The sequence below is a fragment of the Mobula hypostoma genome, chromosome 7 (assembly GCF_963921235.1).
Source record: "Mobula hypostoma chromosome 7, sMobHyp1.1, whole genome shotgun sequence".
In the NCBI taxonomy this organism is placed as follows: domain Eukaryota; kingdom Metazoa; phylum Chordata; class Chondrichthyes; order Myliobatiformes; family Myliobatidae; genus Mobula; species Mobula hypostoma.
The window spans coordinates 74,115,212-74,130,376 of record NC_086103.1 but is presented as its reverse complement, the minus strand read 5'-3'; the positions used below and the strand labels follow the sequence as shown (position 1 = coordinate 74,130,376).

Genomic DNA, 15,165 nt, shown 5'->3' with positions numbered 1-15,165 from the left:
ATCCAATTGTAACATTTGATCAAAGTTTGAATCAGCTGATCAACTAATTAGCTTCCAATGTCTGTGAAAATGAGTGAATAAGGAGGTAGCAATAACAATGTCAAAGAATATCCTTTCACCACTTATTTCAGTGCCAGGCTATTGTGAGCTCCGATGCAGATTTTGGCTACTTTAATTAGGAGGATGTACAAAAGTTGCTATTGGATGGCATAAACAGAAATGTCACACTTTAACTTCTCAGGTTTTTGATTAGATCGTAGTGAAACTTCATAAATAGGAAATATTAATTTCCTCCCACAAATTGATATAATACGTCTCCCCCCACCCAGAGTAGTGGAGTCTTAAACATGGCAACATAGATTTAAAGTGCAGGCAGGGTAAATTTAAAAGGAATTTGAGGGGGCAAGATCCCTCCCCCAAACACACACAAACGATGGTGAGTATGGTACCAGCTGCCACAGAGGTAGAAGCAGTAGAATTACAATGTTTAAGTAACATATGGTGGGTACATGGAATCAAAATCAGATTTAATCAGATCTCAGGTATATGTCATGAAATTTGTCATTATAGTAAATAGTTAAATTAAATAAGTAATGCAGAAATAGAAATTTTAAAAAGTGGCGAGGTAGTGGTCATGGGTTCAATGTCCATTTAGAAATCAGATGGCAGAGGGGAAGAAGTTGTTCATAAATCACTGAGTGTGTACTTTCATAATTCTGTACCTCCTTTCTGATAGTAGCAATGAGAAGCGGCCATGTCCTGGGTGATGGGGGACCTTAATGATGGATGCTGCCTTTTTGAGGAAGATGGCCTGGATACTACGGATGATCGGAAATGTTTAGAGCAACATGGACATACACAGGCAAATGGATTATCACTGAGAGGCATGGTGGTCAGCATGGACGAGTTGGGCCAAAGGACCTATTTCCATGCTGTACAATTCTGAATCAAAACCTGTCTTACATAAACACTTTGGAACTGTTAACCACTAGTGATATACATTTTGCGTATTTAGTTCCACTGACTTCCAACAAGCAAAGTCAAACTTCTCTTCTTTTGTTTTATTTAGGAAATTATTGCATTTTTACATCATGGATAACAATTAGAACACTTAAGCAAGCAACTTAAACTCACATCACTGAAGTTGCAGGATGTGGATACCTATGTCACCAATTCCCCTAGGTTTAATTGCACAGCAAAACACTGTAGCTGCAAGGGAAAGGCAAGGGTTGGGTACTCTTGACAAGTGGATCATTTTATGACGAAGTCTCAGACACCTTAAATCTAAAGTTATAAACAAAATGAGATACTTTTCTGACTGGACCAGTGAATACCCGCTACAATACTCAAACTAGCAGAGTGCACATTCAGCCACTGACCTGTCAATCTGTCATTATCAATTAATTATCATTAGCAATTAATCAGAGTTACCTTGTCAGCATGCTCCTTCCTTGTATTATCCACCATGATAAACAACTGGATTAATAATATTAATACCATCAGATCCTTGAACCCCAATAATCATTCCTAGATCAGTTTTCTGGATTTTTTAAAAAACATCATCGTGTGCATGCCATTACATTAAGTTAATCACCTAGTTTCATGATGTAATCACATTCATTGCAACAAACAGAGCAAAACGTTTCAGAAATTACCTAACCAACCCTATGATATAATCTCAGGCAACCAGCCAAGTAATTCTATCTCCTGCATTCAGATGTACATCCCATCAGCTCCTAAACTATCCTCACTATGGCAAAAGTAAGTACTGAGTTACCAGTTTATAAAATGTCCAAAAAGATACTTTGAATCTAATAAAGATGAAAGCTGATTGCAGGGAAAAGAAATGAAAAGCATATGAGTAAGTTTATCACAAATAAAGCTAGAATCAGTGCCTGCAGGAATTAGCATTTCAAAGAACATCTCAAGAGACTCAGTGCTTGACTCTATCCTACACATCCCATCTGGTCCAGTGACTATTACCCCCAAAGTTCTCTCTTCTTTTTAAAACAGCTGAATTTCAGGTTTTTGATTAGATCTGAGCAGGATTTTTTTTTAAAAAACACGGTCTGAAAACTGCAGACAAATACAAACCATGACTCACAACACAAGTAAATAATGAAGGGCAGTCAAAATAAGTGACAGGCACAATGGCAAAAGTAAAATGGTTTGACTAAATGGCATTGGCATTCAATGGCCAATGGTTTAACAATGAGCTACCCACATCCATTCTGTGTTTATTGTTACAATTTGTAACAGTATTGTAACTTAAAGTACTGATAATTTAAATACATTGCTCTAAAATGTTTCCAAGGATGTTGTACATTTATTATTCATTAACATATAGTTATATCAACAAATGTTTAAATTAACATAATTTCAAAATTATGTTAACATTACATAAAAGAAAATTCCAGCTACACGGCAACAAAGGCTACGTGAGTGGGAGCATTTCAGTTGCTGAACACCTGCGCAGCTTAGAGGGAACAGTGATCACCCCAGACCAACAAAATGTTGATAAGTCTATACGCAATGGAAAAGCAAGAAGGCCTTTGTATCCATGAACATTGAAAATTTGGCAGAGACAGATGCAAATTCACATTTTGCATACTTTTGAAGAGAAGGACATGCCAGGGAACATCAGAGGCCCCATAATTGTTTAAAGAAAGGAGACAGATTTGAATGCAATTACTACAGAAGGAACTCCTTGCAGTTGGCTAAAAGAGCAAGTCAATGCAAGGGTCCGACTAAACTAATTTCTTTGAGTAATTAAAGAACTTTTCTCCAAGTTAATTCCATCCATCTGAGCTGAGATTTCTCTCAACACTCGAAGCTGCAGTGAGCAGAATCATCTATGATACTTATCTGACTTTATAAAAAAAGCTTTGACTCTGTACTTGATCTCATGTTATGAGCCTCATCACCCCAGAGCACATAGAATTGGAGGGGAAATAAATCATCCTCAGCCTTGAGAGACTAAGAGGAATGAAGATGATATCATAGTTATAAGGCCAGTTCAGATGTCAAATATGATGCTGAAGTCCTAAACCAGCTGGTCCTGTCTAATGATGTTCAGAAAGGAGATAAAAAGGTAGATAACAAAAGCTTTTCTCCTCCCAATTACCAGCATGTGAAAACTGTGCCTCATTCAAGACTGGATATCAGAAATGCTGTTTGACAACACAGAGGCAATTGTAAGGAGCAACAGAATGAAAATGACTGAAGGAAATTCTCTGATTACTGTATGTATGAACAGTTAATAACTAAGAAAGGGAAGTCACACTCAGCTGGATTGTGGAAGCATTGGAGGATTGTGCATTATGCTGTATTAAATGCCTCAGAGACCAAGAAAGCTGAAGGGTAATGCACAAGGTCAGTTACTAAAGAGCTAAATGAGAATGCTCTTGCATTACAAAATATTTAAAAGCATCTGATTTCCTAATGTGAAATACAGAACAGATGATATTTCATTAAAATATTACAGATCAGGAAGATGACTGTCTCTGATTAAAGAGACAATTTCCTAAATCATGACAGGATACACATCTTGGTCAAATACTCTCATTTAAGGAATTTTCAAAATGATGGTTAAAATGTTACACAGGAAGATGACTGAACAACAAACAAAATCTTGCAATTTAAAAAAAAAGCCGTGTATTTGTACATTAAAAAAAAATCAAAGTCCAAATGTAAGGACTGAGTATATTTTTATAATCTATGACCAAAGTGCATTTTTTTAAATATAAAGGCCTAACCAGAGTTTCCTCATGCATTAATACCACCCTGAACTTAGCCAAGATCAAACCATACTGGAATCACCACAGCAAGTGCAGACTGGAAAACTTTAATATATCACTGGAATCAATCACAAAATACCAATTAATCAAGTAAAATGGAAGAGATCAGGTTAGTTTATATTAAGGCGGTTTGCAAGGATATGCTTGTCAATGAAATGAGAGTACACAGACTCGGCAGATCTAGGTGAAGGTACAAGACCAGATCTGTGAAGCAAACATTGCTGATAAAGAATAATATGATCAATACAGAATTAAAATCATGTATGCCAAAGAAAGGCCTGACCAAATAAGGTAGTTTAAACAAACACAAGCTACTATTACAGTTCAAAGTAAATTTACTATCAAAGTACATATGCCACCTTATACAACCCTGAGATCCAACCAGAGAATAGAATTAATAAGATTTTCAGAAAAAAAATCACTAAAAAATCTGAAATACAAGATACAAGGCAGGGAATGCGTAGGCAAGCGAAAATAGTAATAAGAGAGACCACTTAACAACTAACAAAAATGATGGCTCTCTAATGGAAAAGCCTACTGCTTTACGTGGAAATCAGTTGCACATTTTCATCAGCTTTTCAAAAAAAAAATGAAAGTGCATCGTAGCTTTTCTCCATAAAAATGTATCTCTGATTTTAACACTATTTTGGAACATGGGACCTGTTCCAGCCGAGAGACTGAAAAAGGATATCAGAGGCATGAACTGGATAGTGCACATTTCAAATGAGCTGCTCGAAATAGTTGTTGAGGTGGGCAGCTTAGCAACATTTAAAAGTGTAAATAGTAAGGACTGTGAGGGAATCTGAGAATAATGACCAAAGCATGAAAAGCAATAAAAATAAAGAGATGCAAACAAGACAAGAATAGGTACAATTTACATAGAAGGAACATGAGCACAAATTCTGTACTCTGAATTTTCAAGCGATTAACATATTTAGCTTGACTATATTTGCCTTGGTAACACAAGTTGATTAGAAATGATTCCCCATTTTAGAGTGAGCAAAATTGCAAAAGCCAAATTTGGCAGCAGGTGGGGAGGTCTATGCACTGCGTCCATATAGGATATAACTTAACGGCGTAAAACCTGGGCTGAGCAAGCAATGTGTTATACACATCCAATCTTCTGCCATATAAAGGTCTTTGCCCAGTCCTCTTATGGGAAAGTTCTCCAAAATGGATGTGACTTTGACCAGATCAAATAAGGTCTTATTAATCTGGAGATTAAAAATATGTAGACAAATCATTTGAAGCTTTAATACTGAAGCACTTCTCTGTGGTTTTCATTTAAACACAAACCATGGGCCCCAGGAAGAAACTGTAATCCACTTTGCTGCTAAAACAATTTCCATATTATTTAACCATTACTGAAAACCACATGTACAACACACAATGCCATAATTTTTATAACATTCCCTTCAGACTGACTAGGTTGCCAAGGCAACGAGTGATGCAAATACTTCTACGTTTTTCCGTGTTTTAAAAATAAAATTGATTAATTTTGCTGAGAAGGCTTGAAATGCAGTTCAAAAATCATTTGCTAATCGCACAATCTTATCTCCACGTCCTATTATAATTAGTCATACCAATTGCATTATCTGTCATAAATCACAGAAGACGCGGGTCAATGGAATAACCATTATAGTCTCATAACTCCGTTAAAATGAACAAATGCAATAGACGTTGCACATGGCGAATAAGTAAGGCACACAAAGCATTGGTCACACTGCAGAGATATTGAGGTACCGAAATGAGCCCTAATAAAAGTGCGCGTGGGTGGTAGTGTTGAAAGGCGGTGGGCGGGGAGAGACATAAATTGCGGTCTGATTTGCATCTAATCAGCTACGTGGTCCTTTCAGTCTGCGTTACAATGTAACAAAGAAAAAGATTTGCGCTTCACAGACTGTCACCTATCGGTAATCACAGGGCGGTGGGAGAAGAGATTTGTCCATCACACAGCAGCCTTAAGGCTCATATTCTTCGACACAGCAACTTCCGACCAGAAGCAGAGCAAATCAGACGCAGCAGGTACTGGCGTCGCCCTCTATTACCACCAGTGATTACCTAGTTCATTGCAAGCAGCATTTCATATTTTACAACTGAAACAATTAAAGGTTAACTATAAAAAATATTTCAGTAAATATAAACAAATCACAAATCGCACTTTAAGAAGCATGATTAACTGCAGGTTTTTCACGGTTAAATTAAGCAAAGTTATTTCAAGGGTATCGAGGACGATTCCTAAATAAGCACACCATTAATTAAGACAACTCAATATTTAATCAGTTATAAAATTACTATAGTGAGTTGATTTAAATATTTATTTCATAACGCATACAACATATACAACTTGCTACTAATTAAATTTGTATTTATATGTTGTATCATGATATTTCCTCGCATCCGATGGTGCCCTATTGTTCGCCCGGAGCGAGGCGCTGGTGCATTTCCCAAGTCTGCAATAGGAGGAAATCCCCAAAGCCGGGATCTGCTATGATTTACCGTCTGCATCCCTCTCCATCTCCATCCCCAACTCCCGTTCCACTGCTTGCCCCTGGTCCTACTATATCCCGACGGCTGTGTGCCGAGATCCCCTTACCAGTCGGTGGAGGTCTTCTCGTTGATGACATCCTCATAGGCTGTGAGTAAAGCGAGTCTGTTATTACTAAGATTGAGCGCCATGGTCCCTGCTCCCATTGAGATCTTTCCGGCTCTGAAGCTGCAGCTGCGCTCGCTCTGAAACTGAACAAAGACTCCCCCCGCACTGCGCCGGGTCCTAGTGCCTGGGATGGTATCCGCCCGACTCTGAAACCGAACAAAGGCTCCTCCTTCCCTGCGACGGGTCCTAGTGCCAGCACTTTGCCCGCCCCAATACAAAACTGAACAAAGGCTCTTCTGACACTTTGCATCCGGACTACAATTTGCTTTATAATCCGTTCTTTCTAAAGAGGAACCAACAACTCCTCCCCAATAGGCGGGATCCTAATCCTAACATTTCCCCACCATGAAATTGAACAAAATTTGTCCTACTTCTATTCTTGTTCTGGGCAAATTTGCCAAATTTCACAGGGTCCTAGTGCTATACATACGGCCCCACCTTGAATCTGAACAAAGACCCATTGCTCAGCACTCCTCATTCATACTGATCGTGGTCCTCTGGAAGTCTATACTACTCTGAAAATGAACTGATGTCTCCTTGTGCACTGCAGAAGATTCTATTGTTTGCCTTCCCAGCTCGGAAACTGAACAAAGGACTCTTGCATATGATAACAGGTCCTAGTGTCTGCCACTCTGGAACGGAAAATAAGGAACCCTTTGTAGTGGGCATAGACACCTTGCCCTAGTCCGCTCAAATCAAACAATGACAACTTTCTCACTAAAAAAAGAATTTTAATGTCACAAACAAATATTCCTCTATGCAAAATTGAATAAACCCTTTTGCAATGTAATAGGTTAGAACATCTGTCAGTGCATCAGTGATATTGAACAAAATCTTCTTATATTGCACTTTCAAGTGCCGATCCACCCAAGATCTCACCAACTACCAAAGTACATATAGTTTACTGAATATTGTATGTTACAGCTGAGAATCTTCATATAATTTACTATAATAGCAGCTTCAGATTGTGGATAGAGTACTCTGGGTGCTGAAACACCTGTATATAGAGGGTAGAACAATAAGAGATAGGACCCACCACTGTCCTTCAGTTGCAGTTCAATAACCCTTAGGAATCACATGATTTCCCTAACTTTATCAAATTAAGTATAATTTATAAAATCCCACAACCAATAATACCTGTATCATAAAGGAGAAGGAAAATTTAGCAAATTAAATAAAATCCCTTACATTTACAATATATAATGGTGGCAAGATGGCGCCAGTTGCCAACGTTGATGTCTTGTAGACTGCTCACAAAGCTACTAGACACTCTTCTGAACTCCAATCGTTGCAGTCTGCTGCCTGCAACTTCCCTTTTAAGGATGTTCTTTTCAACTGACTAAATAACCTGACACTTTTCCGATCTCTTGGGGGATTCAGCAAACTAGACTCTCGAGAGTGCAGCCATCAGTAGGAGTGGATGCTGAATCAAGACCTGATGGTGGAAGATGAACCCGTGCTTGGCTCCATTACTCCGCAATGATTTAAGTGCCTAGCGAAACTAAATTTGTCGAGGACAATTGTGGAAAATGAACAGGTGCTCAGTACCGTCCACCTGCATTTGACTGGTCTCTCTCTCTCTTCTCATTGCTACTGTCGGGCGGGAGGTACAGGAGTCTTGGGTCCCACATCACCAGGTTCAGGAGCAGTTATTATCCTGCAGCCACTGGGCTCCAGGATGGGCTTCAGTCACCTCAGCACTGAACGGGTTCCACAGCTGTGGACTCACTTTGGGGCTCTACAGTTCATCTTCCATGTGTTTTGGTTTATGTTTTTTCACTATTTGTCTGATCTGATTAAGGCGTCAAGGCTGAGAGCGAAGGATGAACTGGTGTTCAGCTCACTACTCCAAGAAGTTTTCTCACTTCAGTACTGAACTGAATCTGCAGCTGTAGCCTGCAACCATCGACACTTGACTCAGCACTGAACTGGCTTCGTGGCTGTGGCCTGCGACCATCAACACTCGACTCAGCACTGAACTGACTCTGCAGCTGTGGTCTGCAACCATCGACACTTGACTCAGCACTGAACTGACTTTGTGGCTGTGGCCTGCAACCATCAACACTCAACTCAGCACTGAACTGGCTTCGTGGCTGTGGCCTGCAACCATCGACACTCAACTCAGCACTGAACTGGCTTCGTGGCTGTGGCCTGCAACCATCGACACTCAACTCAGCACTGAACTGGCTTCGTGGCTGTGGCCTGCAACCATCGACACTCAACTCAGCACTGAATTGGCTTTGTGCCTGTGGTCTGCAGCCATCAACACTCACCTCAGCACTGAACTGACTCTGCAGCTGTGGCCTGCGACCATCGACACTCGACTCAGCACTAAACTGGCTTTGTGGCTGTGGCCTGCAACCATCGACACTTGACTCAGCACTGAACTGGCTTTGTGGCTGTGGCCTGCGACCATTGACACTCACCTCAGCACTAAACTGGATTCGTGGCTGTGGCCTGCGACCACCGACACTCACCTCAGCACTAAACTGGCTTCATGGCTGTGGCCTGCAACCATTGGGCTCCTGGACCAGCTTCACTTGCCTCAGTGCTGAACTGGCTCTGTGGCTGTGGTCTCGCTTTCAGGGACTCTGCAGTTAATGTTTTGGGTATTATTCGTTTACTTTTTTTATTGTTTACACAATTTGTTCATTTCTTTTGCACATTGGGTGTTTGATGGTCTTTGTTGCGAGAGGTTTTTTAATGGGTTCTATTGTGTTTCTTTGTGGCTACCTACAAGAAGACAAGTCTCAAGGTTGTATACAGTATAAATACTTATATGATAAATGTACTTTGAACTTCGAACAGACCTGGTCATCTCCTTAAGCCTATGATCATGGTTGATTCACTTTTGTCATCAATGCCATTTTTTAACTCTTCCCCTATTATTTGAACTCTTAGTTGTTAAAATGTATGTCAATCTCTGTCTTGAATATATTCGAAGACCACTGCAACCACCATAGATTCAAAGATTCAATATTTTTAATACACTCTAGTCTCTGTGGTGCTCACTGGTCCTGGAAGACATCATTCCTTAGATACAGTAAGATGAATAAGGTTTTTAGCAGTCAATTGTTACTTACAGTCACTGGACATTATTGCAATTTCTCAGTTATAGATGCTAGCCTAATCATCTTCAGTTGATAATCATCAAAAGTACAGAAGTTGAGATATTTACTCATGGTTGTAGGTAGTTTGTATCCATTCACAACTTCTCAGATAATGAAACAATCATCTCCCAAGGAGAAAGTTTAGACAACATTGGGGCTTCAGTGGTATGTCTATGATATGTTAAATTGTTAGCAAACAAGTGCCAGCTAATGACCAATTCCAACAAGAGAGAGTCCAACCTCTTGAAATTCAGCGAGATTACTACCAGCAAATCTTCCAGTATTCGCATGCTAGGAAATACCACTGAGCAGAATGTTTACTTGGCCAGATAAAAGACTACAAGAAAGAAGTATTCATCCACAAGGATCCCTTCCATCAAGGCCATGCTCTCTTCTTGCTGCTGCCATCAGGAAGGAGGTACAGCAGACTTTTGTTCCACACCACCAGGTTCAGGAACAGTTCAACCATCAAGCTCCTGAACCCGTATGGATAACATCATTCACCTCAACAATGAACTGACCCTATAACCTATCAATTCACTTTCAAAGATTCTACAACTCATGTTCACAGTATTATTTATTTACTCTTTATTATTATTATTTATTATTTTGTATTTACACAGTTTATCTTCTTTTGCATATTGGTTGTTTCTGTCCATCTTTGTGTGTAGTTTTTCATTGATTCTACTTTATTTCTTTGTTCTACTGTGAATGCCCACAAGAAAAGGAATCTTAGGGTAGTATATGCTGACATATTCATACCTTGATAATAAATTTTTGTTGAACTTTGATATAAACAGAGTGTCCAAGAAAGCAAGGCAAAGGTATCCTATGCTGAGTGACTTACCTTCTGATTTCCCCAAAATCTTTCCACGAACTACATTACACATCAGAGTGCTGTGGAATACTCTCCACTTCCTTAAGTAAGTACAACTACAACACACAACAAAAAACTCAACAGCATCCAGTGCAGATCACCATTACTTTACTGGCAAGTGTTCACATTCCCTCTGCTATGCTTACACCATAGCTGCAACGTGTACTATTTACATTGTGTACTGCAGCAGTTCATCAGGACTTTCGAAGTAGCATCTCCAGAACAGCATCTTCCATCAACATGTCCTACTGCAAATCACAGACCATTCTGTATGCATTTATATCACTTGTATTTTGGATCAAAATCTTGGATCTCCCTAATATATTTGCAAACATTATCTGCAGAAGTTCAAGAAGTTTGTTCACAAGCATCTTCACAAGAGAAAATATTGTCCTTCCCAACAAATCATGCTTCCCATTAATTAATAAAATGTGTAATACTGGGAGATACTGCATGCTCCTCCGCAGACTCTCAGATGAGGACAAATCCAAGGAAAAGAGACCAGCCATCAGAATGACCATGAGGTGCAGTATATCCAAAATGGACCTACAAAATAGCATATTGCACAGAGGTATAAGGACTTCCTCCAAGTTACTCAGACTTATTCCACTGTAGATGACCAGATGTTGGGAGAAGTGGATGATGTTAACCCAGAAGTTGGGGAGCAGCTCCTCAAAATTTGGGTCAGCTCAACTGAAGAAGCTATCATAACCCCTAAATGTTACTTACTCTCTGCATCCTGGAGTCAGGCAATGATGGAAAGATGGAAAGATCTCAGGCAGTGTACTGTAGTAAAATTGCCTCTGTTCTGTAGTACTCTGACAGTCTTTCACAAAAGATAATGCCATGATGGACCTTTTATTCCTGTCAAAATGTAAATGATTTTAATTTTTTAAAAACATTTCTGAAAAATAAAAAAAAATCAATATACATTGACCCTTAGAAATTATTGGAAGTATTAAACTAAAGTTTTTTTTTGAAATTACTTACCATGGCACTATCTTTCACTTGAGTTTGTGTGTCTAGAATTTTGCCTTAGAATGAATTTTACTTCAAAATTGCATTCACAGCCAAGTTATGACCTCTTCCCTCCAAACTCATTGTCAATGACAGCACTTATTGCTTATCCCCTGAAAAGATGATGGTGAGCCATTATCTTGAACCACAGTAGTCCTTCTGTGAAGGACCTTTCATAATATTATTGGAGAGGGAATTCCAAGATTTAGGTGCAGTGATGATGAAGCAGCAGCAATACATTTCCATGTCAATATGGTGTATGCCTCGGAAGCAACATTTTCCATCCATCAGCTGTCTTTGTTCCTTGCCAGTAGGTTAAGCTCTAACTCTATCCACAAGTTTGCAGATGACACCACCACAGTAAGTTGAATCTCAGACAACAACAAGATGGTGTACAAAAAGGAGATAGAGAGCTTGGTAGCATGGTGTAGAAGGTAGAAAAAAATTAGACTATGTGCCACCCCATGCCCAAAGATAGCTTTTACCCCACTGTTAATGGGATTGCTGAAGGATATCTGGTGAATACAAGATCATGCAGCTTTGTCCCTCACGTTCATTGACTTGTTACCTGCCCCATACATAATCTTACAGCATTGTCCTTAAAGGTTTGTCCTGATTGGTTAATGGATACCAAACTTCCCTTGGTGAGTACCCCACTCTGAGGACATTCTATGTTCTTGCTACTTTCAGTGCTTTTACCAAATGTTGCTCAACATTGAGGAACACTGATTCATCAGCTGAGGGAGGTTACTGCGTGATAATCAGATTTCCTTGCAATCAATTTGTAATATAATGAATCTAAAGCCTAAAAAATCTACATCATAACTAGTAAGAAAATAAGTCTTCCCACTCGTACCTGCTAATTCCCAGATCAACTAATCTTGCTGTTTGCCCAAGGCAGTTGAATTTAGATCTCCCTTTTTTAAAATTTGAAATGAAAATTTCTTTCTTCATCTACAAAGCCCAATTTATCTAGTATATCTCAAGTCAACACCTTCAAGAGGACCACAACTTTGTCATGGTTTGGAGGCCTCTATGCCTCAATGACCCAGAGAGCTATTTTGGCTGGGGTCAGGGCTTTGTGCTTTGGCTCTTGGTAGGGTCCCCCATGCCAAACAGGTCAAAGGGTAGAGACCAGACTAAGAGTGGTCCACCGGCCCTCCAGGTTCAGGGATTCAGACTAGGGCTAACAATCTTGACCGGTAAAGCAAAATTGTTAAGGAAACAGCAATAAAGAATCCTTCTACATCTGAGTGTGATGGTATTCCTGAGTCTCCACCCGGGACTTGCATGACTGACAGAAGTGAAAACTGAAAGGAAGCTACTGAGATGATGAAGGAAGCCCTGAACACTGCCAGACAAGGAATACTTTCATTGCTGCCTTAAACACCAGTGGGACTATAGGCAGTAAGTAAGTATCTCAAGTCAAAAGGTAAAAGTCATACCTAGAATTGTCTTAGGGTTCTCCATTCAGATATCACAACTAGAATGATAGAGCAATAGAAACCATGTGACTGGACACTTTGGGAAATTCAAAAATAATGATTATCCACATATCTAAATTCAATAGAAACTTAAATAATTTCAGTAGGGGTTCCAGATATCAACAGTCCTTGCTAATAGGTTACTTGCCTTTGGGATTAGAATGTAGACACATTAAGCCTAACATTTTTGATGGAGTTTGAAAATCACGTGGTGGGTTCAATATGACCTTGTGCAAAATGGCACAGATTTGACCAACTGGAAAAAAGTACATGGCACCAACAAAAAGTGCAATAAATATAGCTCTTTCATCTCTTTTGCATGCCAGATAAGAATAAATAAAATGGAAGCTTATGAATCCCTTTCAATATTTTACAGATCAGCAATTTTAACTTTTGAGGGTTGCATGGGAAATGTCAATTATCCACAGCCTTTGAGTTGAAATTTAAGTTTCCACAATCTTTGCTACCGGATTTTTAAAAAAATATTGAAAATAACTGCCTTCGTGTTATAAACAAAATATGTTAATTATAAAAACAAGAGATTCTCCGGATGTAATCTTGAACAATACACAGAAAATGCTGGAGGAACTCAGCAAGTCAGGCAGTCACAATGAAGAGGAATAAACAGTGGATATTTTTGGGCCATGACCCTTCATCAGGACAAGAAAAGAAGGGAGCAGAAGCCAGAATAAGAAGGTTGGGGGAGGGGAAGGAGCGCAAGCTGGCAGGTGATAGGTGAGATCAGGTGAGCAGGAAGGTGGGTGCTATGTTTTGTAACTCTGAACTATAAAACTAATTGCAGAAAAAAGACAGGAGTCCAGGTGAGCAGGTTTTAGTTCAGTTTTTCCTTTAGAGAAATGTGCACACATGACATGGGGATGTGATGATGTTTGCCATCGCATTCGCAGCAGAGGAAATTTTAAATTGTCCCATTCAGGTGTGAGTATGGTGTCTAATGTCACCATTTCCTTTTGCTTTTGGAAAGCCACCTCACCCCGCCTTGTCCATTGCCATTTCTTCCCGATCTGCAGTAATGATTTCAAGGGGTGGAAAACAGTAGCTAGGTTTGGCAGAAACCTGATATAGTCATTGACAAACCCTAAAAAAGACACTGCAACTCTGACATGTGCTTCGGCTTTGGGGCATCCACCACAACCTGAATATGCTCAGCACACTTGAGTAATTCTTGTCCATCAGTGGTGTAACCACAGTAGAACCATAGAATCACAGAACACTACAGCACAGAAAACAGGCCATTCAGCCCTTCTAGTCTGTGCCAAAACATTATTCTGCTAGTTTCATTGACCCGCATCCAGTCCATAATCCTCCAGACCTCTCCCATCCATGTACCTATCCAATATATTCTTAAAACTTAAGAATGAGCCCGCATTTACCACGTCAGATGGCAGCTCGTTTCACGCTCCCACCACTCTCTGAGTGAAGAAGTTCCCCCTAAACCTTTCCCCTTTCACCCTAGAGCCATATCCTCTTGTATTTATCTTTCCTAATCTAGGTGGGAAGAGCCTATTCACATTTACCCTGTCTATATCCCTCATAATTCTGTAAACCTCTATCAAATCTCCCCTCATTCTTCTACGCTCCAAGTAATAGAGTTCTAACCTATTCAATCTTTCCCCGTAACTCAACTCCTGAAGACCCGGCAACTTCCTAGTAAATCTTCTCTGCACTCTTTCAATCTTACTGATATCCTTCCCATAGTCAGGTGACCAGAACTGGACACAATACTCCAAATTTGGCCTCACCAATGTCTTATACAACCTCCCCATAAAATCCCAACTCCTATACTCAATACCTTGATTTATGAATGCCAGGATGCCAAGAGCCTTCTTTACAACCCTGTCTACCTGTGACACCACTTTCAGGGAATTATGTATCCGAACTCCCAGATCTCTTTGTTCCTCCGCACTCCTCAGTGCCCTACCATTTACTGTGTATGTCCTACCTTGATTTGTCCTTCCAAAATGCAACACCTCACACTTGTCTGCATTAAATTCCATCTGCCATTTTCTGGCCCATTTTTCCAGTTGGTCCAGATCCCTCTGCAAGCTTTGAAAGCCTTCCTCGCTGTCCACAACGCCTCCAATCTTAGTGGCATCAGCAAACTTGCTGATCCAACTTACCCCATTATTATCTAGATCACTGATATAGACAACAAACAACAATGGTCGCAGCACAGATCCTTGAGGCACACCACTAGTCACAG

General features: G+C 39.8%; 1 protein-coding gene across 3 annotated transcripts in view; it reads right to left on the bottom strand.

Moving 5' to 3' along the window:
* The window catches only part of LOC134349388 (drebrin-like), a 203,423-nt gene extending 196,743 nt beyond the window's left edge, over positions 1-6,680 (bottom strand). The window contains exon 1 of one of the 3 annotated variants that reach the window (XM_063053610.1): positions 6,394-6,680. In XM_063053610.1, coding sequence (XP_062909680.1) covers positions 6,394-6,491 — 98 coding nt within the window. In that variant the 5' untranslated portion in view covers positions 6,492-6,680. The remainder of the gene's footprint in view (positions 1-6,393) is intronic. The other 2 variants (XM_063053609.1, XM_063053611.1) reach the window with 2 other exon arrangements.
* Between the last annotated feature and the right edge of the window lie 8,485 nt (positions 6,681-15,165).